The sequence below is a fragment of the Oryzias latipes genome, chromosome 21 (assembly GCF_053564925.1).
Source record: "Oryzias latipes strain Hd-rR chromosome 21, Olatipes_Hd-rR_3.1".
Classification (NCBI taxonomy): domain Eukaryota; kingdom Metazoa; phylum Chordata; class Actinopteri; order Beloniformes; family Adrianichthyidae; genus Oryzias; species Oryzias latipes.
The window spans coordinates 5,092,754-5,118,816 of record NC_136257.1 but is presented as its reverse complement, the minus strand read 5'-3'; the positions used below and the strand labels follow the sequence as shown (position 1 = coordinate 5,118,816).

The following is a 26,063-nucleotide window of genomic DNA, read 5'->3' as shown; positions in this document are numbered from 1 at the left end:
CCAAATTCTTCTTCTATGGTTGTTTGGGGGTCTGCAAACACGGCTGCCGACGAATGATGACGTCACAGTATTTGATTGGCTGTACTTTGGTCCGAAGACATGTAAGATGGGGTGTATCCGAATTCCCATCCTAACCCCTATACAGTGCACTATTTAGCGTTTTTCGCCATTTTGTAGTGCTGTCTGAATCTAAAATTTCCAAATCCAATGCCCTAGAAATGTCCCAGAAGTCTCTGCGAAAAACCAGTTTACATCGATGCTCACAAGATCTACGAATACAGACCACAATGCATTGCGCCGGAACAATTTTTGTAATAAACCATCAACGTTTTTAATCTTCAGAACTCAGTAGACTCATAAATAATCTTCGCAAAACGCTCATTTTAGTCAGATTTTAACTTTGTGAAATTGGTGATGTCATTTCCGCCGTTTAAAAAAGAAAAAGTAGTGAACATGGTATCCGGATTGCTTTTAAAATTCAGGGCACTACATAGTGCATAGTGCTGCACTATATAGTTTTTCAGTAGTGGGGTTAGGGTGGGAAATCAGACACAACCACGGTGATCAGTCTAGAAAAATCACGGAATGACCATAGAAGAAGAATTTGGGAGTTCCGTTGTAAACAAGGTTCCGACATTAGAGCGGAATGATCTTCTAAACAGGCTTATTTTTATGATTATTCCTAAGTCCATGTTCGCTTATAGTTTTTTAAATCCGTGCGCCCAGTTTTTTTTTTTTTTGGCCGAACAGACCCAGAAGAAGGGTTAGGATTAGGTTGATACGTGCTAACAACATTTAGCCATGGATAAACTTAAACTGGAATAACATTAGCCTTTCTTTTGTCTGGATCCAACTGGCAACACAAATTCTCGTGATTGTTTGCACAGTTTCTCAGGACTGTTCAATTAAAAGCCACCTCCGCCCATCCCAAAGCCCGTCCTCTGTCTGGAGACAAAAATCTCCCGGGAGACACGGTTCTCCTGAGTCCGGCAGCCGGCTCACGCAGAACAGGCGAACGGACTGCGGTCCAACTCATCCTTCATTGCGCACACCGTAACAAGGCACCCTCCCCTGCCTGCTGCTCTCCTCAGAGACATGCACATGTAATGTGTGTGCGCACGAGCACAATTGATTAATCCGTGCGCACTGTTTTTGTTTTTACCCCTGGCGGGCCCAGTACATTAGCATTGTCCAACACTTGGTCCATGTTTTCTGCCCTGTCGTTCACCATTATTCCACTAGGGGCAGTAGAAGAGCTTTTCCTGCTCATTTTAAAACAGCTGCTTCCATGAAATCTCAAAAACACTTTAGTATGGAAGCATTTCTTACGGAGCCCCTAAAGAGCCATTGATGAAAAAAAAATTGAAGTAAAAAAAAACAACTAACTAACGGGTGTGCACCAGTTAGTATCGGGTGCACACCAGTTAGTTTCAGGTGCGCACCAGTTATTTATTTATTTTTTTTACTTCAAAATTTCTTTTTTAATTCAATTTTTTTTCATCAATGGCCCTTTAGGGGCTCCGTAGAAAAAGTTCAAGAGAGTGGGTTACAGAAACTTTAAGTGAAGTTACATTTTCTTGCCAGCAGATGTCGCTGCAGTCTTATGAGTGCTCAATGCAACAGCTGTAAATCTTTAAATTGACAATGAAAACAAAAAAACACACACTACCCTGTACATTACTCTGCAGGATTAAATTTGATTTCAAAACTGCGATAAAAAAAATTCTTTTGGTTTCTTAAAAATAATAATACATTTACAACATCTGTTGTTCAGTCACAAGAGAAGAATGAAAATGACACCCAGAGAATCTGCTTCCAGCCTTTTGACGTACCTTGAGTCACGTAAAATAGGCTTTTTTACGTCAGTAAAACTCACAGCTGCACCACAAAACCAATAGAACCTGGCTTTTATGATATCTGAAGTCCAAAGAAAACACAAATGAATCATTTACAGGAAAAAAAAAGCATGATTCATTGATTTGTGGCTTTACTTTACAGTCAGTGGATGAGATTTTCTCCTGTTACACAGGTTTTCTCTCTGTGGCCACAAGAGGTCCTTAAAATGCCAACCTAGGGTGTCAGGAAAACCACTGGTGTGGGGGAGCTGGACTGACCTGCCGAACCGAACCAGCACATGAGTGTCCCTCACAGTCCATGCCAGCTAAAAGGCTGGTCTCCAAAGTGTAAACATTGAGGGTGCAGAAGATGTGTGCGGGCTGAAGTGAGGAGCAGGGTTTGAGGCTGCTCTCCTGCCAGCTATTGCTCAACACATTAGCTCATCTACTGACTTTCAAAACATTCCAGAAAAGGAAATTGCAACATGTGCTCCAGAGAAGAGGAAGTCTGAGCTGGGAAGCACACGTCTCAGCTTCAAGTCAAAGCTTTTAAGAAAAAAAAGAAGAAGAAGAAGAAGAGGAAAAGATGTTTTTATTGGACTTCTATGTGAGCTGATGAGGGACAGTCTTCACAGCAGGGCTACTATCAAGCTGATGGTGAGTTTTCTGTTTTAAACAAAATCACTGTATGACTGTCATGGTTAACCCTACAGGACACCGCGTGAAGTGTTACATCAGTGCAGGGCGGCACTTTGGATTTAGCACAAAAAGTAACGAAAACCCTTTCTTATTGTTGGGGTTATTCCTGTTGACATGTATGAATATTGATTTTTTTAATAGGTCAATTTTAATGCTAAACAGAAAAACATGTTCATTAAAGTATTAAACACATGCTGCACAAAAAAAAAGAGAGTTTGGTAATCTGAACTTCCCTTTTTTGGTGTCTTTTGCAAAAACAAATTTTTCCGTCATGTTATGTGATATTTAACATTTCCTTGAGATACAAGCTGAACTTTAATGATGCCACATTTTACTCAGGTTTGGACAAAAACAACTGAAGAAAACAGAGTAATAACTAGTTTCACTGACCTGACCTGAGCTGTAGACACTTTTTTTCTCTGGAGCTGCGTTTATAGAACATAATTACTTTTCCCGTCTGTTGTAAATCTAAGGATTTTCATTGCATGAGGGAAGACAGGAGTGTTTGTTCAAATCTTTGCTCTGTTAAACTGGCAGACTTGTGATTCTGCAATGCTGGAACTGACCTCATTTGTGTTGATCTTCATCAAGTTGCCTCCTAATATGAGCTCTAATGGACTTTGCACATTTCTCAGATTAGTGCTTAACTAGTTGAATCAAAAAAAGCTCCATGCACTTTGTCTTTTAAAATGTTTTTTAATTGTTTATTACTGGTACTTTTTTTCTTCTACTCTTTTGTTGTAAGGTGACTTTAAATGTCTATGAAACGCGCCTAATGAATGAAATGAATTTTTATTATTATTATTGTTATTATTATTATTATTATTATTGCAGTATTATCATTATTATTATTGTTTTGTTGCATTTATTTTGCTTTAATATTAACAAAAATTTTAATCCACTGCTACCACTAATGATTTTCATGCTAACAATAGAATTTTATGATCCTTCTTTTCCTTTTTAATGTAATGTTCATTCATTGTCATCTATTCCTAATAAAAGTTTAATTAAGGTCAAATCTTTTCTGCTTTGTAAAGTGTAAAAACACTAAAATAGCACCTACAAGTCACAATGAAACAGAAACTGGCATCTGTCATCATTTTGATCAGAAAAATCAGCAGTTCGTTGTGGTTTTGTCAAACATTGGAGCCAGAGGTCGAGATTATACCCTTAACAAAGATTAAACCCTAAAAGCAAATGCTTATCAACTGTCTCTACAGCCGAGGAGAAGGTTCACAGAATAGATCGGAAAGGCAAATAATTGTTTGTTGTGGCTTTGCACACACGGGTTTGTGTGCTTCCTTCTTGTGATTTTTACTTGTCAGTTGTTGTTGATAAGGACGGAGTCATAGCCAAATACATAAGTGCAGGGAATTCCTGTATGTGAGGGGGAAAACACAGGTGTTGGTGTGCATACATGTACAGCAACACTGGGTTTTTTTGATGGAACCATTCTGTGGTTTTAAGACGAGGAAGATCTTTTAAAAAAAGTTTTAACCTTACAGACTACTTTTAAAGTAATTTATTCGCACTTTTTACATGTTTACCATTTAAAAATATCAACAAATAAATACAAATATATTAAAATTCAAATAAAAAGCTTCTCATTTAGCCCCAATAATTGTGTTTATATTCTGCTTATAGAAAACTTGGCAGCCTTGTAATTGTTCATGGCGATCTTCTTTTGGGGTTAGATGTCCTCAAAGTGATTTAAAATGCAAATAAAGGGCCGCAGAGCTGCGCTAGCGTTGATGCTGTGTGTCCCCTGGAGGTGTGACGGAGACGTTAGTGAATAATCAACTGCAGGCCGGAGGCTGCAGTCCTCGCCGACAGGTCAGAGGTTAGGCTTCCTCTCAGAGCTCCGCCAGCCGTGCAAATGTTCTCATCCTTCCTCCGTTTGTTGGGTCGCCTTGTTTGAGGTGAGTCCAAGGATCCTGCTTAGCTTTGCTGATTTGATGACACAACGGGTTGCCATAATAAACAAGTAGCATAGAAAGAACAAAAAAAGTTTGCATGTGAAATGAAGGGGTTCAAATCGTTCGTGCTGATGCTTGATGAAGGTCACACAACTTTTGTAGATCTTTGTGTAATGTTTTGCTGAATTTCTTTATTTCTTGCGTTGGCATTTATGATGAAGCTGTTAAGGGAGCTGGCAGTGCAAAAAGTTTACACTTTCCACAAATCTAAAATTGTTTCCAAACTCGTTTGACATCCTTTCTCACTGCCCTGCAACAGACTGGCGACTTGTTCAGGGTGTACCCCGCTTCCCCCCTTGGCTCCAGAAACCCTGTGACCCCAAAAGGGGTAATAGCGGGTCATGAAGATGGATGTTTCTCACATCAGAAACACAGCAAACTCTTGTTTTTTCAAGTATCTTATTGATGCACACTGAAGCCATGTTTTTATGTAACCGGTCAACAGTCAAGCTCTCTTCCATCCATCCATCTGCCGCTGCAGGATGAGCTCTTAAACTGTTTAACTGTTCTGTTTTGATCAACCCCAGAACTATGAGTCCATCGACCCTTAATGCCATGAGACTTCTGCTTCCAAGGATTTGTCTGACATCCTTTATCTCTCTTATTTAAATAGGAATATTCCCACGTTATTCTCCTCCTATGTAGGTCAAAGGTTTGAGTGCTAATTCCTGTTACTTTATCGAGTCCATCAAAAGAATATCTTCTTCCCAGAATTTGATCCTCAAAATAATCTATTTTCTACATGTCGGGACAGTTTATTCAGCTTTCTTATTTGGTTTTTGTTCATGAGGGTTGAATGACTAAAGAAGTCTGAACTGTGAGGGAAAGTGTGACGATGAACAAGGAGGGATTTTTGCAAACAAGCGCAGAAATCTCAGTGACACAAAACCAATTCCTAAGAGGAAAACTGCTTTTTTAAAGACAAAAAAATACATTTTATTGACATAACAAAGCTGATTTTAAACAACAGAACCTGAATAACTTAAAGTCCCACTCCTTTTATCTTTGAAACTATTGTCAAAGTGTTCCACGTGGTCATTTAATTATGATTATGCCACTTTTAGCCAAAATCAAAAGACCTTTGCCTTTTTTTAGGATAGTTTCTGCATAGCAGCAGGGGTTCGTCAGAAAGTTGCCTCTGTGTTTTTAGCAGGACCGTGTGGCCCACCCAATATATTTTCCACGTCACAAATGAGCTATTTTTTCATCCGCTCCTGATCCACAACAATTTGAATTTAAACAATACTCAAAACTGCAATTTTACGCATCATTTTCTTACTAAATGTCCTCCATCGTTAGAGAAATGCCACAAGAACAGGTTAAAGACACAACAAATGCCATTTTCATCAGAGCGAGTCTTTAACTATTTTCAATGGAGCACAATTCTATAGTCACAAAGTTTTCCTGATAAATTAGGGGATGACGGCTCATATCAGCAGCTCAGCACTGTTTACAGAACTGTTGTAAAACCATCACCAATAATAATTTAATTCGTTATCTGGAAAAACAAACACACCTCACAGTTAAAGTAAATTAGTAGTTTATTGGCAGATAATGATAAGCTTTTTTTCCCCCTCCTTTTAAAAAAAAACAAAACACTTCCACATTTTCTCTAAAAAATGGGGGATATTTTGATTTAAATAATTTTTTTTGCTCTTGAATAAAAGTTTTTGCAGAGAAACAAATATCTGATTCAGACTATGTGGGCAAAACGGAATAAAGGTTCTGTGGAGGACAAAAACTGAATATGTGTGAACTTTATTTATAGTCACTCCTCATTTGTGGCAGTGAGGGCTTCAACCTGGAATACACGTTTGAACTGAGAGCAATAGGTCTGGGTTTCAGTTCTCCATTTTCACAGAAATCCTATTCTCTTCCTCTTTTAAGAGTCAGCACTTTCTGCTTTGCTTAGCATTTTCCCATCGTTCAAGCAACCCGCTGAGCTCTGCCCGTCAGTCAAGCTGACTCGGATCCTCCCAAAGTATCTTCACAGGCCTCAACTTGTTTGAGCCCAACCCGAATGTTAAAGGAGCATGAGGACGAGATGGACAAAAAGATGAATTAGAGTGAGGACAGACGGGCACATCATGACAGAAGGAATTTTGTTTTTTAAAACATGTGTTTTTGTCCTTTTGATGTGTCACAACATGAGTTTTATGAATCATGTCAGGTTTGCATATGGAGGCTGAATCCCTGCCAACGTTAATTATTACTGTTACTAAAACTATGCTTTACTTTTCTCGTCTAAATTAAAAAACTCTAATTCAAACGATTTATAGTAGCAGCCAAACAGCCCATAAACATCCTTCATTATTGGTTTTTTTACAATAACAACCGGTGCTGCGGCGTCATTTCCCGTCAAACCTTGTAAAACATGTTTGTCAAACGCTTATCTGTTGCCTAAATGTTCGTGCTGTGAGGACCTTGGACCTTTGCTCTGTTGTAACTTCTGTCACTCAGACAGATGGACAAAGTTTGCGTGACTGAACCCATTCCGGGGACAACACGCCCATCACCGAGCAAACAGAAAGCGCCACTGGTTCCCTTCTGTGGGTTGGCTGGAGTGAAATCAAACATTGCAAAATTCGTTGGGTTGCTGGGGGGCCGTTTTCTGGAAAAAGCACCCGTGTGATTTCCGTCATGCAAGCGTTTTGCTGCAACACTCGGTCTTACAACATATATGACCGCAGCGCAAACAACCTGCGTTGTTTCTGAGCGGAAAGGTTTCTGATGGAGATTGGCCTTTAGGTTAATTGAATCTTCCGTGGTAAGAAGACCATCCTGTCAAACAAACAATAACATGAACTTGTTGCTAGGAGACAGTCCAGTCCAATAAGGCTCAGAGTGCCAAGTTACAGACATGTTGGAGTGTGATCTGAGGGATGACGCATGATCACAGATGTTGAGCATTGAGCTGTCAGTTACTATTAATCATTAGAGCCGTGTTTAAACATTTGTAACTTCTGCCTGATGACAGACATAAAGGGAAGGGTTTTTTTGCTTGTCTGCCTGCAGGTTTAAATATCCTGCGGTGATGAGAGGCTGCAAGAGGCAGCGCAGTTTAACCCGTCCATTTCTATACCCACTTTTTCTCCATACAGGGGCGCTGGAATCTACTTGGTTATTATCAGGCGAAGGCAGAGAACACCCCGGGCAGTTGGCCTGTCCATCACAGCGAACACAACCACACACTTTCAAATCCACAATTTAAAACCACAGACTAATCTATCAACCGTCCTCAGGCAGGAGTTGATTTGGTCCTGAGAGGGATTGAACTGGAGAGTTGAACCAACCTCCCTGGAACCCCCCCCCCCTCCCCCCGGGGAAACACGCTGAATCCTCTTCTTCGAGTTTGCAGCTTTCCCTTCCCTGGAGCCATAAATCATTTTCTTAGTTTTGTCATTTCAACTAATCAATAATCAAACTGGGGCTTCTAGATTAAGTCTTCTGGTTTCCCAATCAGGATGTGATTGAACTATTTTGATGAAAATGGAGACAAAAACGACAACAGATTTGGCTTGAATGAAGCATCGCTGTTGAAGAATTCCGGATGTTTGTGCAAATCTTTGTTTAAAGACCAAGATATTAACATGATGGTACATCACATTTGAAAAACACTTATTTTTTTATTCAGACTGTACAACAGAGAGAGATCACAGGTCTTCAGCAATAATACAACCAGGAGTCCTTCCGTGTTTGTGTCAAACGGGACTACAATTCACAAATGAGATTCATAATACCCAGTAGCTTATTAAAGAAAGAAGACACAGAAAAAGGAGGGTTAATGAATGCTATCAACGCTCATTTATATCAAAGATACAATAGTAGTTAGTTTGTCTAGATTTGGTAATTTTTTTTTTTTTTTAGTCTTAATTGGGAAAGACTTTTAACCTAAACCTCTGTGTATTGCTCAAGGACACTGAGTCTGTCAGTCTAAGACAGGGGTCGGGAACCTATGGCTCGCGAGCCATATATGGCTCTTTTGATGGTCACATGTGGCTCGCAGACAAATCTTTAATTATAGTTTTTTTTTTTTTTTCATTAGACCAGTCCTTCTCGGGCGCGATGCGATGCCAGAGGCGCGCAGTAGTAGCGGTGCTTAGAGAGAGAAATCTGCGCCAGCGCTATCAGTTACTATTATCTATTATTTCACAGAGTTTGTACCAGCTGGAAACTTGTGAATTGACGTGCCTAAAACTGCGCGCTCCCGTCTCTGAGAAAGAGCGCGCAGTTGCGGGGACGGGATGTGTGAGGGAGAAAGCAGAGGGTGGGGGTGAGGGGTTGTGGGGACAGCAGGTGAATCGCGCAGGGATTATAAAAACGTAAAACCCGCTGCCCGTCACCCACTGCGGCGTGTGAGTGTGTGTTTGACTCCAGGTCTGCATGTGATCAGTCTGTCTCACATCTACAGAACATTCAGACCTAAGATCCCGTTTAAAGTCTCAACGCCTGCATGAAGCAGAAACTCACCACGTATCAACCAGACTAGACCATCAGCAAAACTACCACGAGAAATACTCACCATTTATTAGCAACAGCATAACGATGTTATTAAAAAGAATCCACAGACTTATTGTACTTTAAAAATGTTGAAATTAAATCAAATGCACACATTCACTTGTATATTTAGTTTTAAACAAATTGTCGCGGACTGAGTTGGATGGCTGTTGAGCCGCGTTAAAAGTTCTGGAGTTCATTGAACGCGTCAAGCAGAGATCTGATTGGCTCTCAGTTCTGTCGCTCAGCCTGTTGTTAGGTAGTTTGGACCAATGGGGTTCAGCTATGGGCCGAATAAGGGAAATGGGAGGGGCTGCAGCGGTAGCAGGGGAATATAAAGTTGGGAGAAGCGCACTCGTCTCGGCGGGAGAGATTCAGGAGTTGCTGAATTAATTGTTCGGCGTTTGTTGCGGTCTGCAGTAATCGGAATAAAGAACTTTAAAAGAGGTTAAGTCTCCGTGCCTCAGTGTGGGAAAAGGACACTACATTATTGTATGGCTCTTTCGAAATTACATTTCAAAATATGTGGCATTTATGGCTCTCTTGGCCAAAAAGGTTCCCGACCCCTGGTCTAAGATATTGAACTCCCAGCTAACCCGTGCCGGGGCTAGAACATTTTGATGGGGTGAGGGGGCAGAGGACTTTGGATGGGTGGCAAATGAGAGCAGCAGAGTTTCATTACCAATGAAAGGATCAAAAACACATATTTCAGACTGTTTTATTTGTCTTAAAGCTTCTTAGGGGGCAAAGCTTTTTGCTAGGGAGGCAGCAGCCCCCCTTGCCCCCCTGTAGCGCCGCCCCTGCAACTAACCAATAGGGAGGAAGCATTGGGACATGAAGGCAATAGAAGAAACAAAAAACTTCTGATGGTAAATAACATTAACTTTATGTGCATTAACAAAAACAACAAGCAGAATTTAGTTTGTCATTCATAGTCTTTATTCGCTGAAACAGCTTTTTTTTTAATTATCTACTTTATTACTGTTTATGGACATTTCTAGGTCAAAGGTAGCTAATAAGAGTTGTTTTTTCCAAGAGCTTATACTCAGTCATGTGACTCATTTTCATTCACCTCAGCCTCCCACGCAGAACTCCCAGAAATGTCTGAGCCGTGACCCAGAGCTCTTCCCAAGCTCCTCGCCTCCTCTCTGCCCGAGCTTGTTCCAGAGGAGAAGGATCCAGCCCTGAAGGCTTCCAATACCTCCGATTTCAATGCAGACAACCACACAGACAGGTTTAAATCCCAGTCGTTCCACGCACTGGGCCGTACTCACATCTTTAGCCAAAGGAGCATTGTAACGCACTTGTCACCTTTTGGGTTGTGTAGTGCACAAAGAAAGGTGCAGCCTCTGTGGTATGTTGCCTCTCCAGTTTCTTAAAAGCCCCCTGAAGACTGTTATTCCTGCTTTTGAGCACAGATCAAACAAGAAACGGTACCGACAGGGGCTTCAAAAACAGAACTCAGGTTTCCAGAACAAAGAATCTGCTTCTGGTTCAAAAAGGACAACACCTAAAATACCAGTACACAAGTTCTGTTAAGTATTTATTCGTCCTGCAGTATTAATATCATAAATATTTTTAGATTAGAGTCTATTATTGCACTGCTTGGGGTTAGGATTCAGGTAGGCTGCCTGTAACATTATTATCTTCATTGTTCTTTGTTTATTTCCCCTTAAAGACCCATTCCAATGAAAATTGTGTTTTTAACAGGTCCTTGTGGCATTTTTCTGTTGATGGAGCACACATTTCAAGAAAATTAAGATAAAAATTGCACATCTAAGTATTTCTTTACTCAAATTGCTGTGAATCCGGAGCACACAAAAACATGCTGTTGGATCAAAACTGTGTGACTGGATAGAGTCGATATTGCACGCCCTTTTTGTTGCACCGGTAATGTTAGCTTGGGGGTGTGAGGGGCTGTAAAGTAGTGAAAGAGAGTGTAAACAGAGAGCTCTCAGTTATGGGGGCGTTTCTTCGCACCAACAGTCCCGCCCACAACCCAGAGGTGAATTTCTAATGAACTCCTGCCACTCTGCAGAAACTATGTCCTAGAAAACGACACAGGTTTTTTTATTTTGGCTAAAAATGGCATCATCATAATTAAAAGACAACTGGATCCCTTCCACCACAGATCAAATGATGATCGGGTTGGGACTTTAGACTCTATTCTCATATGGAAATGTACTTGTTTATTTGAAACTTCAAAAATCTACAAGTCTAAAGGCTTCAGATTCATTACACATTCTAGTAAACCACAGACTCAATGCCATCGACACCTCTGGTTTGTTGACAAGTGCTGTGGTCCCCCTAATCTACATAAACTGAACCCGTTACACTAATGAGATGTTCCAGAAGTAGTTTCAATTTACTTTTTGTGTGTTAAAAAAATCCCTCAATGCAAAACAGAAAGGCACAGGGTACATTTTAAGGAAAGCTTGGAGGATTTCTAGAAGAACCAAGAAGAACATCTGGATTATGTTTGATTCTCCACATTTTTGAAAGAAACACACACACTAGCAGACGACGCACAGCTGAGGGGTTGGACACAAATACAAAGATTTCTCTTCTATTGACACTTTGAACTAAAACATATTGAAAATCAAGTTTCCTTCAGTTCTACATAAAACAGCTTCTTGCTTCTTTGATTCTTAAATAACACAAGTTAGCTGTTGGCATTAGTTGCTTACTTCATTGCCATTGCTTCAAACACAGTCCAAGACAATTTAATTGTAATTTTCTGATTTTGAATGCTGTATGTTTTGATTTTTGGGACTTTGATTCAGGTGAGATGAAACTGTTTTAGAGGTAATTGAGCAGAAAAAACCCTGGGGTTGATGGATTTAGACTGATTTTTCTAGAGAACAAATTGTCTAGGAATACCCTCCAGTTGGAGGTTTACAGCAACTCAAGTATCACGGGATGGATGGTCTTTCATTTATTCATAGAGGATGATGGGAAGAGAATAGAGAAGATTAATGCAGAGAACAAATCAGGAGCCAGTTTAGCTCGTGCTGGTTTGCGGCGCCTTCCGTCCGTGAAACCCGGGTTCGTCTCCAGGCTGCTCCCTGTTCCCTTCTCTACCTCTGCCGGTTCCAAGCCCGGTTTGAGAAGGTTGCGTCAGGAAGGGCATCCGGCGTAAAACATTGCCAAATTTACCATGCGACTTGTTCGCTGTGGCGACCCCTGATGGGAGAAGCCGAAAGTGGAAGAATGCAGAGAACAAATCAGGATCAGAAACGTTTGGGTAAATCATATATTTGAAATAATATGTACCGGTACACATGAAATAACATTTTCGTATAGCCCCTGTTGTTTAGTAGTGTGTGTATTCTGAGTTTTAGTTCACTTCTGAGTTTTGTGTATGTTTTTAATTTCAGCCATGGACTTAGGATCGACACTGAAAAGCATTCTGCTTTTCATTTGGATTTCAAAACTGTGTGCAGAGATGTCAGCAGGTGAGTAGAATTCCTCTTTTAGTTCTTGTATTTCTACTTAAATCACAGACTGTAGGTAGAAACTTAATTAATGCAAGTTTTTCTGTTATGTATTTTTTACTTTGCCTCATTAACTCGGTTCTTTAGTCCAGTAGACCATGAGAAACATTTGTAAGTAAATCTAGAACGGCAGGGGAACATTTGCAGTTTTCTACACGCAGCTGTTAATATTTTTTAGTCTTTAAACACTTAAAGACCCACTCTGATGAAAATAGTGTTTTTAACATATTCTTCTGGAATTTTTTTATGATGGAGGAGACATATTATTAAAAAAAAAAGCTTAAAAATGCTTTTCTGAGTATTTCTTCATACAAATCTTTGTGAATAAGGAGCAGACAAATGTCGATCACCATTTTTGTTGCACCGGTAATGTTAGGTTGGGGGTGCGAGGAGCTGTAAGGGAGAGAGAGTAAACAAAGGGATGAAGGGAAGTCAGGGCAGTCCCACCCACAACTCAGACGCAAATTTCAGATGAACTCCTGCTGCTCTGCAGAAACTATGTCATAGGAAACAACACAGGTTTTTTAGTTTCTCACTACCAACGGGATCATCATGTATTCAAAAAAACTGGGGACACTTTGAAAAGAGCTCAAACGATGATTGGAGTGGGGCTTTAAAGTACCCCCTTAATTTTGTAAGTAGTTTGGATTAGAATTAAACAGTTTAACTATTTATTGCCTTCAATAAATCATAACAAAAAGGAAAAAATTCCTCTGCATGGAGCCAATAAACTAAAAACCAAAGAAAACATTTTTTTACCTATATTGGTTATAATATAAAGAAATAAAACCCAGACAAAGTTTTTTCTATTCCCTTGATTTTTTGTCTTTTAAAGATCTTTCGTAAAGTTCTTATTCATCCAGATGATGTCTTAAAGTTGACTGACGGCATCTGGACTTCTCTTCCTTTTGGCTAAAAACGACATAATCATGATTAATTAAAAAAAACGCTGACATGTGGCATCCCAGCCGTTCACCGTTCATTCCTCCTGTGTGCGTTACAGATAACTGCACCAACTACAAGCTGCAGTTTGAGCGGGTTTTCTCTGTTCCTGGAGATGTGGCCATGCTGAACAGCACGCTGGTGTCTCCGGACGTGTTCGACTACACAACTGTGCCGTACAACATCACATGGTACAACTTGAAAACCGGAGAAGAGATGAGCAACCTGACCCACAAAGTCTTTGTTCTGAAGGAGACCTTGTGGTTTCTTAACGTAACAATGGAGGACGACGGGGAATATGTGACCATCCTGAGGTAAGAGTGCAGCTTAAGACCAAACCTTCAGGACCCTAACACCAGTCTGACATGACATCCGTCTTTACGATCAAATCTTCCATGTTTTGTAAAAAACTTACACCCCGTATTGTACCTTCAGTGTCTCATTTAGAGGTTACTTTCTTTTGTGGTTGTGTGTACTTTAGGCTTTTTTGTCTACGTGTTTCTACAGAACTCCTTCTCACTGCTACACGCAGTCCACCAAGCTGGTGGTGGAGACGCCAGTCTCTGGGGAATGTGGGAGGCCACAGAAAGCCTACCAAGAGCTTACAAAAGGGGTAGCGGACACACTGAACTGCCCCCTGATGGGGTACATCACGAAACTGCACAGCTACAACATCTCTTCTTCACTTCGTTGGAACAAAGTGAGTAATATGAACTGGTATAACAACCCTTTCTGTCATGTGATTTATTCATACTTAAGGATTCTTGATGACCTGAAACTGTGTTGGTGAGGCATAGATATCTGACAAAAAGTTAGGAACCAGATAATGATAAATCTGGTTCATAACAGGGGTGGGATTATATAACTTCCCTTCCTTCCACCCCATTTCAAGCAATCTTTGATTTAATGTCTAATTATCCTAAATTGATACTGCTGATTGCTTTGTTTTGTCCATTATTCTTGCTTTGATTGCTTGAAGTAAACCATTTCAAATAAAAAAATTAAAAAAAGTTGTTAAACATATTAAGCACATTAAACATTTGATTCGATCTTTTGATTTAAAAGCGTTGGGACCGAGTATTAGAAATGATTACTGATTGTTTTACCAAGTGAACGCGATTTCACATTTAATAACTGAAAACAATTGTTGTGTAAGACCCTGTTTAAACTTTATAGCCATTTGAAATCCCTCAGATCACATTGGTTACAAGGACGTCGGAATAGAATCTCCCCAATCCCTGTGAAACGCAACACAAACTTTTGGAATTTAACGCCTGTAGTACGTGCATACGCCATTTACCCTAAACTTCTATGCAATTAGAAGACACGATAGCGGACAGAGCTCGAGAAAGTTGTGGTTTATCTTGTCCCAGGATTTTAAAGACAAGTTGCTATTACTGTATTCCAGGGGTGGGGGACGGCCCATATTAAATGATTTAATGTGGCCCGCGAAACTGCAACAAATAAATCGATAATCCTTATAAAGGTCTCATTTTCCTGTCAAATGGTTCTTCTACAAATAAAGTGACATTTGCTTGGATGTAGAAAGTTCTTCAGCATTCATGTGGTTTCGGAAGATTTGTTGTTTTGCTGCTGTTTTCTGATCATTCCAACCGCACACGATCGCAGCATTTCTCTGATCTGGCATTTGAGAGACGTCAACCCATCGGTGTAATTGGCTCTAAAATGAGAATAAAATCCAAAATGTTCAGTTTTAAAATACATACATCAATTTTTTAGTCAGTTCAAGCATGTTTTGATCCAGATTCAATGTTGTTTCTTTCTCGGATGAGGTGGATTACCAAAACACTCTACACATTAGCTCCTGGTCCAGTCCTTCTGTCAAATTTTAGAACCCTCTGTGGCACCACGAGTCAAAAAGTCCACCCACACCCCTGCAGTATTCTATATACAAGAGGGTAGAGACATTATTTTATCCTGACTCAGATGAAAAAGAAAACACAACATTTTTACTGCATATTTACAATCTCATGCAACTGTATCTTTAGCTACTTTCAACTAAGATATGGAGCAGGTGGCACATCATGAAATGAAAAAAGTGTTTTTTTTAAAGTGTAGTTATTTGGTAAGTTGAAGCTTTTCAATACCTGGTCTTGTCTGGACCAATAATTAACCACAAACTTATTTATGTAAACATAAGCATCTTCAGATGTAAAAAACAAGCTTTATTTACATGACAAACAGAATCTCAAAGATCCCTATATATCCATTTTTAATAAAATACAGAATCACTGAAACACTGGAGACCATCGGGTCATCAGGCTAGAAAAGTATACACACAACTCAGAAGTTTGTGGCAGTTATTGCGAACCGTCGCAAGCAAAGCCGGCCAACCTTGTGGTAGGAACGCATTACGATTGACGCCATGGCCAATCGCTATGAAGCATAAGTCGGGCGTAATGGGATGTCAAGCTGCAAATGTTAACTTTTTCTTTTGTAATTGTAGGGTTGTGACCCCATAGCTGATGGAACAGACAAGTACACCTACCGTGGTCAGACCCTGCTGTCCTTTGACTTGGTAGATTCCGATGACGATTCCTACTACACCTGCACTCTGACTTTCATCCTCGGGGGTTTTGGAGGATCTGTGTCGGAGACCATTGTAGCCCCAGTCATAGGTCTGAACATTTTCGTGCCTCACAGAGAAGTGCTTGTTACTGTGGAATGCAGAACTGTAAAATTGTTTGTATTTGCCTCATTGAAAGCCATTCTGCAGCTTTTCACGGCAGCAAAAGACTCAAGTCCACACTGAAAGGGTCACAAGTTCATGAAGGAGCCACAGACATACAAATAGTTGCTCATGTTTACAGTCACTCCTTCATACTTAGTCATTCGTTAGCCGGAATAAATATTTATCTGGGGGTAGGGGGACTCAGGACTCCTGGGCGGTGGCAAACTTCTTGTCCGAGTCTGTTGGAGCTTCAGGGAGGAATGGAACTTCGTGTTACAATAAAAACGAATCTACACCAACTTTTTTCTTTATAAAAACATATAAGAAAATCCACACCTGCGCTTTAACAGTGGGAGACTTAGACAAAGAAAGAAACACATTAAAGTCTGTTTTTCATCCAAAAATTCACACTATAGCAACTTTACAATAATATGTTTTAAATCTACAAACAATGAATACATGTTTGCCTCAATAAAGCCTTAACCTTTATGAAGTCCACCCCATAGAATCAGGATGTTTTTTAAACTCTTTGATGAAATACAAAAAAGAATTTGGAAAAGTTTATACATTTATGAAATACTGTAGATAATAGCATAAATTATATTATGATGGGGGATTTATGCGTTTTTGCTCACATTTTTAGTTTAAGGTTATTAACCTATTTATTTAGCTACTCTCTCAAATATGATTCACACTTTTTAAGCATGGTGTAACTATTAAAAATATATCTAGCAATATATTTTTGATTATTTCAACACATCAAGAGGCCATTTACAGTGACTAACAATTGGATGAGTTATTCTCACTATAAACAACAAAATTAGCTAAACTTTTCCAGCCCAAATTGTTTTTGAGATTCCACGGAAGAAACCATTTTGAAATGAACAGGAGAAGCCCTTCTACTGCCGCTAGCGGAATGGTGATGAACAGCAGGGCAGAAAACAAATTCTGTACAATGGGTTTTTAAGAAAAGTTTTGATCACACTAATGTAATAGGGATCTCCGAAAATCCTGTATCAAATATAATACGATGCACTGACTAAAATAGAAAAATGCATCCATGCAATACTGTTTTACAACTATGCATGGCTGTACTTATAAATAGAGCTAATCTTGCATGATATATAATTGTGTAATTACTGTATATCTTTATGCAATATAATGTTTACCATTAGGACTTTTTTGGGTCTATTTAACAAAAACTTTACTAATACAATATGCAAGATATTATCCATACATCTATAAATACATGTATTTACTCTATCTATTCATTTGAATGTTATCATAATTGTAGAGATATTTTAAAAAGTTAAAATTCGGAGGTTTAGAGCAGACGTTAATGGTGCCATCTTCTGCAGTGAAGTGAGTTACTGTTCAGATGTTTGTACTCATATACACAAAACATGACCCAACCCATGTTTTTAATAAGATCTGTAAGTACAAAGACTCTTGTCTGTTTGCTCAGCTGATGAACGGGACTAAAAGTGACATAATGACCTCAATGAACCCCAATAATCATCCTCTTGGTATTGATCTATCCGCTAGGAAACATTGAGATTTCTAAAAGTGTCCAGTACCTCATGTCTTAATTATTATTTTTTTATCATTCCAGATGATACTTCTTTTGGTCCTCAGGTGCACCAACCAGCAAATGAAATCATCAAAGCAAATAAAGGTGGTAAACACATTTCCTAAAAATTACCACAAATAAAGTTACCAAAAACTTCAGATTGCCTCTAAAAGTAACTAGGGGTACTAAGACCAATATTTTTTTGTACCATACAACTAAGCTAATTGGTATATATTTTTTACCTGAAATTTGATATTACTGTTTAATAAAAGTAAATACAATTGTTACAAAAACATTTTAACATATACCCCAAACCCACTGAATTCAATTTATTTTTATATTACCAACAGTGTTTGATCTTAACAACCACAAAGATCATTTTTAACATTCTCTAAATGTTGAGGCTTTGTTAAAAACCATATTTGTTTTTTGTGTGTGTGATTTTTTTCTCTCTTTTATATTTCACATTCTACAAAATGTTTACTTTTAATGTTCAATGTTGTGTTTTTGTTCTGTATTTTTAGGGTCCAACTTTACCAAAAAGTGCCTGGTGTTTGTGCCAGGTTCTGGGATGTCCTTTGTTGATGTCCTCTGGTTGGCCGGAGACGACTACATTTTCAATACACAACCCTCTGAGCGCATCTACACCTCTGAACAGCGGTCAGCGCCTTCACCGCTCCGTTCTTTGGATCTTTTCTGCCATTGTCCACCAGAACAGACCTAATCTTTGGTTTAATCTGTTGTTCTCAACAGCATCTGGACTCAAGACGATCCCAAAGGGTTTTGGTTTGAGACGCAGCTCTCTTTCACTGAATTAAGAGATGAGGATTTTAACATCAACTACACTTGCAGAGCGCACAGTTTCAGAGGCCACCCAGAGGCCTCTTTTACTTTGGTCCCAGCAGGTAAAAAACAAAGAATCCTTAAAGTACCTTCATTTTAGTGTCTCTATTTGTGTTCAACCGAAACAGAATCCAGTCTATATTGATTATTTAATCACATCTGCTCTTATGGGGGGATATGGGCTGTCTGTGGGCAAAAATGGGCAAAATGTATGGAGCACAAAGGTGGCCCAGACAAAATATTAAGGTCATTAACCGCTCAGTCGGGCCGTAGAGACACTATGTTCGTTTGTGTTTTTTTCTATGGGCTTGGTGTGGGTTACAGGTCATAGCGAACACTTAACACATAGGGGTGATGTAGGTGAGGCACAGGCACGTCGTACAGATTACTCACCCCAAATCCTGCTCGCTGCCCAATGAGCCCATTATCACTGTTCAAGCGGTAAGTGCATAGCATGCAGCCTGACTGTCAGAATTTAGGAAATTAGACAATCAGAGTGTAGTCTGTGTGGACATCTTAGACACTTACGTATCATCTACACACCCCTGTGGGTGCAGCATTTGTGCTCGGCCAGTACACACACCTTACAAGCAACTACAGTGTGGCGTGAGGGCACCGTACAACAGCATCACCTGTCCACAACTTAAATCATCTACAAATTCTTCACGATACACCTACCAAGCGCACGACAATGGTACGTTCCATTTTCATGACGTGTCCATACAAGCCTCAAGGGAACTGCTTTAATATTATTGCTAATGCTCAAAATGAGCATTAGCAATAACGCTACAGGGTGAAACTACTTAAGTCAAAGTATGCTAGTGTTAGGGTCACATGCGTGATCAACCACCAAAAAAGAGTTACTGGATCAACAAAGCCACGACTTAATACCTGTATGTCTGAAAAAACAAACTGCATGCTGGGTTTGTCAAATGATGCAATTACATGGTTTTTATCAAGCTTTACGATGATCAGAGGAGAATCATTTTTTCTTACAGTTAAGAAGATTAACAAAATGTTGAAATAAAGAAATTCTTGCATAAATTGAAATAACATGAATGGATACGTGACTAATGTGGACTATACGGTTGTTCTTCATCCCTACAGATCCAAACATCATGCTTCCCATCGGATGTGTTCTCAGTGGCGTCATGGTTCTCTTCATCACCACTGTTACTGTATATTACATTTTCAAGGTTGATTTAGTGCTGTGGTTCAGAAGGGCTTTTCCAGTCCTCTATGCAAACAAAGGTAATACGTTCTACAGGCTACATGATTACAAAGCAATGACATAACTGATGCCATAAACCCGGCTGTGGCACAGACAACCACATCCTTATCACAGAACAGCATGTCTGAATGCACGCTCAGACTGTCCAGGCATGCCAGCATTTTGCACACCTGAAAAGTTTTTATTGCCAAAAAAAGAAAACTGAGTTTTAAAAACTATCAGGTAAAAGCAAAATTCTGTGTGGCTGTTCCACCGGAAACGTTGAGAAACACAACATTAAAAAGACTTGAGGTTATGCTTACCCCTTATGCTATCCTAGGCACTTTGACATTGGGAGTTGGGTCATCTAGACCAATGTTTTTCAACCAGTGTGCCGCGGCACACTAGTGTGCCGTGGGAGATGGTCAAGTGTGCCGTGGGAAATTGCCCTCATTAACTGATCTAAAAACATTTCCCATCTCCAGGATTTCAGCTCTCTGTTCATCCAAACAGGCCCTGATAAAACACTGAGGAGTTAGGAATATAAAAGATCATAAAATACTTTTTCTTTGCGTTTATTTTATTTTATTAAAGACATTTTGATAAGAATGACGCGATTCAGCTGCACCTTCGGCTGTATTTTGGAAAAGTCCCGTCCCTTTAACTGTCTCCACCAATCATCCCTAGGGGGCTTAATCACATGTCATCAGTCTGACCAATCAGAAGTGCTTAAAGTCTTCACTTCCTTGTCCCGATTTAGCTCGTAAAGTCGCTCAGTTCTAACAAAAATACCAGCTAAAGCTCGTCTTTAGCGGTGTGGCTTTCCAAAGAATCCGGTATCAGACCGTGGAACAAGTGAACAAAACAATGAAGCTCCGAAAAGCGATCTTTTGCCGTTTTATGCACTACATCTCCCATGATGCATTGGGTTGTGAGAGTGACAGCGCACAAGGAGATCTGTTGTTAAACGTATTGAAACCAACGAACACACAACAAACTGTTTTTAAATCTTCTGACTTAACTTTTATTGCATCTTTTAGGAAAAAAAACAGCTGCAGTTTCCAGCTTTTTCTGTAACAATTATCTCAAAAATGCATGTGAGATTGTGGAGGGACTGTAGATCAATACAGACTATGAGTTTCTCCTTTTTTTTTACTTTTTGGATGCTGGTGTGCCGCGGGATTTTTTTTAAGGTTAAAGTGTGCCGTGGCTCAGAAAAGGTTGAAAAACACTGATCTAGACCCCACTAGATAGTGCTCTGAACCTTTTTTTTTCAATGATTTGTGATCTTCACTGGTGTCCATGGATTACATGAAATCCTCTCCACCTTTATCCACCTTTGTCATGGTAGAGAGAACACGTCAATGCTCATCTTGGCCCCATAGGATTAGCACAAGGGTTACATATGTTTGTTTTAAAGGAAGCTCTCTGTTCTTCTTAAAGAATTTCAGTCATTTTAATGTTAATGTAGCTTTTTGGGATTAGTTGAATTTATGAAGATGAGAATTCATTTATTAACTCTATTCCAGATTTCCCTGTGAGTGCAGATCTCTAATGTACGTCTATTTTCTTTGGCAGATTTGGATGGGAAGGTGTTTGATGCCTATGTGGCGTATCCGCAGCATTACGGCTTTGGCTTCAGAGAGGAAGTGGAGAAATTTGCTCTGCAGATGCTGCCTCAAGTGTTGGAAAAAGCTTGTGGCTACAAACTCTTCATAGCGGGCCGGGACTGCCTGCCTGGACAATGTAAGGACAAGACTTAAACCACTAATAACTGATCAAACTTAAACTTTATTTATTTGTATAGCAAATAAACACAAAGCGCTTCACATAAAAGCACATAAAATAGGAATAAAATATGATAATTAATCAAAGCAGAAAACATACGACAATCACACACATTTTCCACCCCTTCCTCACCAAATTCCTCCCTCAAATGTAACCCTGAACAGAAACTTAAGAACTGCAGCTTTAAGAAACAGTCTGGCTCAGTTCTAATGTGCAGAAACGTTATAATGGGGATCCATTTATTCCAAGGCCAAGCCCGACCATGAGGGTCATTGCCACAGCGCCCGCCCAACAAAGAGCAGCTCAGGGCCCACTGTACGGCTATTAGACCACAGAGCGGGACTCCAGCCAGCCCAATGAGAACGAGCAGTGCAGGAACAGCACCCCCTACAGGCGGAGCTGTTAGACCACAGACAAAGAGGAATCTCTGGGGTAAAAAACATCAGAAAAAAATAAAAATAAAAATATAATCATACATTTAAAAAGATATTACAATAATAGCAATTCAAAAAATAAAGTAAATGAAATATCCTTCAACATCATAAATATGATAATAATAAAAAGGGTAGTATATTGAAAAAAAATATTAATAATAATAAAAAAATAATAATAGCTGTCATGTAAGTAAAAAAAATATTAGGAAAAGGAAATAGATGAATTTATAAATAGATAAAGAATAAAATAATTAAGCATTTACAAAAGTCTTGGGTCTCATATCTTAAAAGCAGACTGGTTTAATAAAAAGGTCCAAGACCATGAAAACCATCAAAAGAACTTTAAAAGCCATCCTGAAACGCACAGGGAGCCAATGTTGTGGGCAGGACTGTCTGGTGTGGAGCAGCGCCGCCCCCTTTCCCTCTCTATTGCTGAGAGCTCGCTATCTACTCTCTCTCCCTAGCTTACCACTGCAACAAAAAGGGCGAGGAGTATTGCAGCTATCTCGTTGTACTGTTTTCAGCCAGATTCCAGCCCAGGCAAGGAAAACAAGAACGTTCATAGATCTAGTTGTCTACAAGGGGGTGCATCAGAATGGAGCAGAGGAGAATATTTTCAATGTCGTATTTTCAAATGACATTTTTTTTGTCTTCTCCTGATTCACAGTCATTTAAATAAAGACTCAGAAATGCCATTGTAAGCATGAATTCTATATATGTCTCCTCTATTGTCAGAAAAATGCCAAAAGAGCATGTTTAAAACATCTGAGTGGGTCTTTGAAAGTAAAATGTCTAATAAAATTAAAAATGCATAAATGATAAATTAACTTTTGTGTTTCAGCATCACCTTTTTTTTTTAATAACTGTACTTCTGGTTCCCAAAATGCTTGTTTGCGTTTGCAGCCATGGTGGACTCTGTGGAGGAGAACATTCAAGCCAGTCGCCGCTTCCTCCTGCTCTACACCGCCTCCACCTTCATCTCCAAAAGACACACAAGCAATAACAACAACATCTTCAAAAGCAGTGATGAAAGTGTCGACGCTGAGAGCAAGACCTGTGAAAGCAGCATGGATTTAGACAGCAGCAGTGCGTACACGGACACAAGGCAGCACCTAGAATGTGTGGCTGCCATGCACAGAGCACTGCTGGAGAGATCCCTGAAGGTAAGACAGGACAGATATTCACACAGCCATTTTTGTCTCCTCTGAAAGCCTGAGGCAAGTATCTTATGCAAAGTTCTTCTATTATTGAAGACATTAGTCGACCGGAAAAAAAAACAACAAAGTTTTGTTCTTCTTTTTTGAGGGCAGGCTGACAGGAAGTACACACTCTGCATCAAAGACGAGATTAAAACGGTTACAAATTGGGTAGAGAAAACAAAACCTCAATGAAAGCTCATCTAAAAGATTGTAATCAGTCCTTCATATTTCATGTTCTTGCTCACTTGATCACATTTTGTGTTATTTTGTGTATTTTTTTTGGATAAGCCAAGATTTACTGATATTATTGCGCCCCACCCCTTACTTTTACTATATTTTTAGGTCTACTGAGGAGTGTGCACATTTTTGTAGTTGTTTTTAAGCACAGAGGCCTTGAGGAAATGCAATAACTGTTTAATTACACATCAGTACTTTCTTATAATTAAAAAACAATAAATTACTACACAACTGTGCTTTTCAGATTAGCTGGAATTGGTTTTGCACATTGTGCACATTTCATTTAAGATTGTTTGAAAATACGCCAACTAATATTGTAATATCTGAACATGGTACTCAGCTCATCTCCTTGTTAAAAATATCCTCATTGATCAGAATAAGGTGTGCACTTAAACATGCATTACAGCCTGAGCTTGTGCTGAAATAAGGTTGACTCGATGATTAGATCATCAATCAGCCATGACAGAGGTCATAAATCTGAAATGAGATGAGATGAGTCTAGGTTTGAGCTGGCTGTAAACCGTACATTAATATTTAGGGTGAACACACACCTGCCGATTGGTCATTAAATGCACACTCCATCATACTTTCAGTTTGATTACAAACTAATATGACCAATCGTGTATAAAAAAAACTGCATTAAATTGAGAAAATAAATTCTTTTTTGGTTCAATTTGAACCCTATATACCATTTGTATTATAAATTATACACACATTTTTCTGAGACACCAATACCATTAAGATAATCCAAACATCCCTTAAAAATCCAAATTGGTCCACGTTTTCTGTCCTGTAGTTCATCATCATTCCACCAGGGGCAGTAGAAGGCCTTTCCCTGCTAATTTTAAATGGTTGCTTCCATTAAACCTTAAAATCACTTTTGGCAGGAAATGTTTTGCTATTTTCAAAACTTTGTGGTGGAAATAACTCACCTCTTGTTATTCATTTTTCGATGACTACTTGTTGCATCAAAAGAATGCAAAATTTACAGTTACACCATGTTAAAAATGTGTGGATCAAATTTGAGACAGTGGGTAAATATTAAATGGTGTATACTTGTTCAGAGCTTTTCTACCTTTCTAAAAGACCCAAGGCGCTTTACAGTCACAGACCCATTCACCCAAACACATATTGTGGCTCTGCTGCCGAACACTGGCGCCAGCCTTCCACCAGAGGCAAGTGTGGGCAGGGCGGGAATCGACCCTGTAATATTCTGATCAGAGGTCGACCGCTCTACTACTGCACAGCCCCTCCCCCCTCCCCAAATGAGGTGTTTTTTTCCTGGGCATTCTTTTTTCTTTTTTTTTTTGCATCTTAACTAACATTGCTGTTAGAAAAAAATGTACAAAATCCCCCAACATAAAATCCACAAAAAACTAAAATTGCAATTTTTTTGTGGATTTGGTGTTGAAAAACCTCTTTAAAAATATATTTTTGACTTTTCTTTTAATTCCTTTATGTAGTGGGCTTTGCAGGGTTACCAAAATACTCTTTGGTTCTAAGTAGGGATGCAACGATTTTCTGTCCCCACGATTCACTTCAAACCTCAATTTTTGCTTCAGTTTGATAAATCATCTGTGTATAAGATAACAATAAAAGGCTAAACATTAAATTAAATTTGGTAACACGCAAGTAACAATGAAGAAAAACCTTTCAGTTGGCTTATACTAAGCCTATTGTAATAATAGAAACAATAATATTTTTTTCTTAAATTGAGCTTAAGGAATTCAATGATTCACTTTCCCCACAATTCTGGGGCATTCCTTCTTTTAAGTCAATTTGTGTCTTACAGGTGGTTCTGGTTGAGCTGGAAGAGATCTCCCCAGATCAGCTGGCTCTCTTCCCAGAGTCGGTGCAGCATCTGAGGAAGAAGCAAGGCGCTGTGTGTTTGTGGAAGGATTTCAAGACCAGACAAAAATGGAGGACCCTTTGGATGACGAGAGAAGATGAAGGACCGAGAAAAGACTCGCCGTTGTCGGCGTCCTCCTGCCCTTCCTCCAGGTTCTGGAAAGAAATAAGATATCACATGCCTGTTAGAGGCAAGAGGGTGGTGTATCCAGAGAAAACTGCTCTGTTGAATGTATAAAAAACGTTATTTTTTCTTACAAACGGTTTAACTCCTCATGCACAGAACAACTCAGATTTGAACTGATTTGTCACAGGGATAAAGAGGAGCGGATTTTCAGGTAATAGAGCAGGTGTGCTTTAAAAGATTAACCATGCAACAGTAAAAGAGTCAGTTACTTTTGGTGCAATCACTTTAAAGCTGCTTTTATTCTGGTTAAAATAATAAAAGCTCCACTCTTATTTTGTTTGCAATATGTAGTCAAACCAAAGTGGCCAGTCAAGGAAAAGTAGGTTCACCAATAGACTGATCTTACTGTTTGGGCTCTCCAGAGTTTAAACAACTGTAGGAGTTCCTGGTACATGGTTTCAGAAATGTAGATTTTGTAAAAAATGTGTATAAAGATTATAAGGACTGTGAATATTAAGTATTGTATCTGTGATGCATTGTTGATGTTAAACTTTGAGCAATGTGAAAATGGGAATGTTTGAAAGCAAATTGTTGCAACATGAAAGCAATGCACAGCTGCTTTGCAGAAACCACTGCTTTGAATTGCTGTGAATAAACTAAAAATATCTTGTG

At 39.3% G+C, this 26,063-nt stretch overlaps 1 protein-coding gene and 1 long non-coding RNA gene across 3 annotated transcripts in view; one reads left to right on the top strand and one right to left on the bottom strand.

Annotated features, from left to right (window-relative positions):
• The window catches only part of LOC105356740 (uncharacterized), a 6,314-nt gene extending 3,254 nt beyond the window's left edge, over positions 1–3,060 (bottom strand). The window contains exon 1 of the long non-coding RNA XR_002872457.2: positions 2,925–3,060. This is a non-coding gene — a long non-coding RNA (uncharacterized LOC105356740). The remainder of the gene's footprint in view (positions 1–2,924) is intronic.
• LOC101157495 (interleukin-1 receptor type 1) lies at positions 2,133–26,063 on the top strand. Of its 2 annotated transcripts, none has more exons than XM_004081522.5 (12): positions 2,133–2,492; positions 12,385–12,462; positions 13,505–13,757; positions 13,951–14,143; positions 15,911–16,082; positions 17,748–17,810; positions 18,230–18,365; positions 18,459–18,610; positions 19,656–19,799; positions 21,337–21,504; positions 22,884–23,143; positions 25,209–26,063. In XM_004081522.5, the coding sequence occupies exons 2-12, from the start codon at positions 12,387–12,389 to the stop codon at positions 25,500–25,502; spliced, it is 1,911 nt and encodes a 636-aa protein (XP_004081570.3). In that variant the 5' UTR covers positions 2,133–2,492; positions 12,385–12,386; the 3' UTR covers positions 25,503–26,063. The 2 variants fall into 2 exon arrangements, with proteins under 2 accessions (XP_004081570.3, XP_020568992.2); XM_020713333.3 differs by lacking the exon at positions 2,133–2,492 and adding an exon at positions 4,229–4,453.

Bases quoted from the DNA above. Each gene is read 5' to 3' on its own strand.
- LOC101157495 (XM_004081522.5), top strand. From the start codon at position 12,387: ATGGACTTAGGATCGACACTGAAAAGCATTCTGCTTTTCATTTGGATT. The intron at 16,083-17,747 runs GTCTGAACATTT...TTATCATTCCAG, and splicing joins CATTGTAGCCCCAGTCATAG to ATGATACTTCTTTTGGTCCT. The intron at 23,144-25,208 runs GTAAGACAGGAC...TGTGTCTTACAG, and splicing joins TGCTGGAGAGATCCCTGAAG to GTGGTTCTGGTTGAGCTGGA.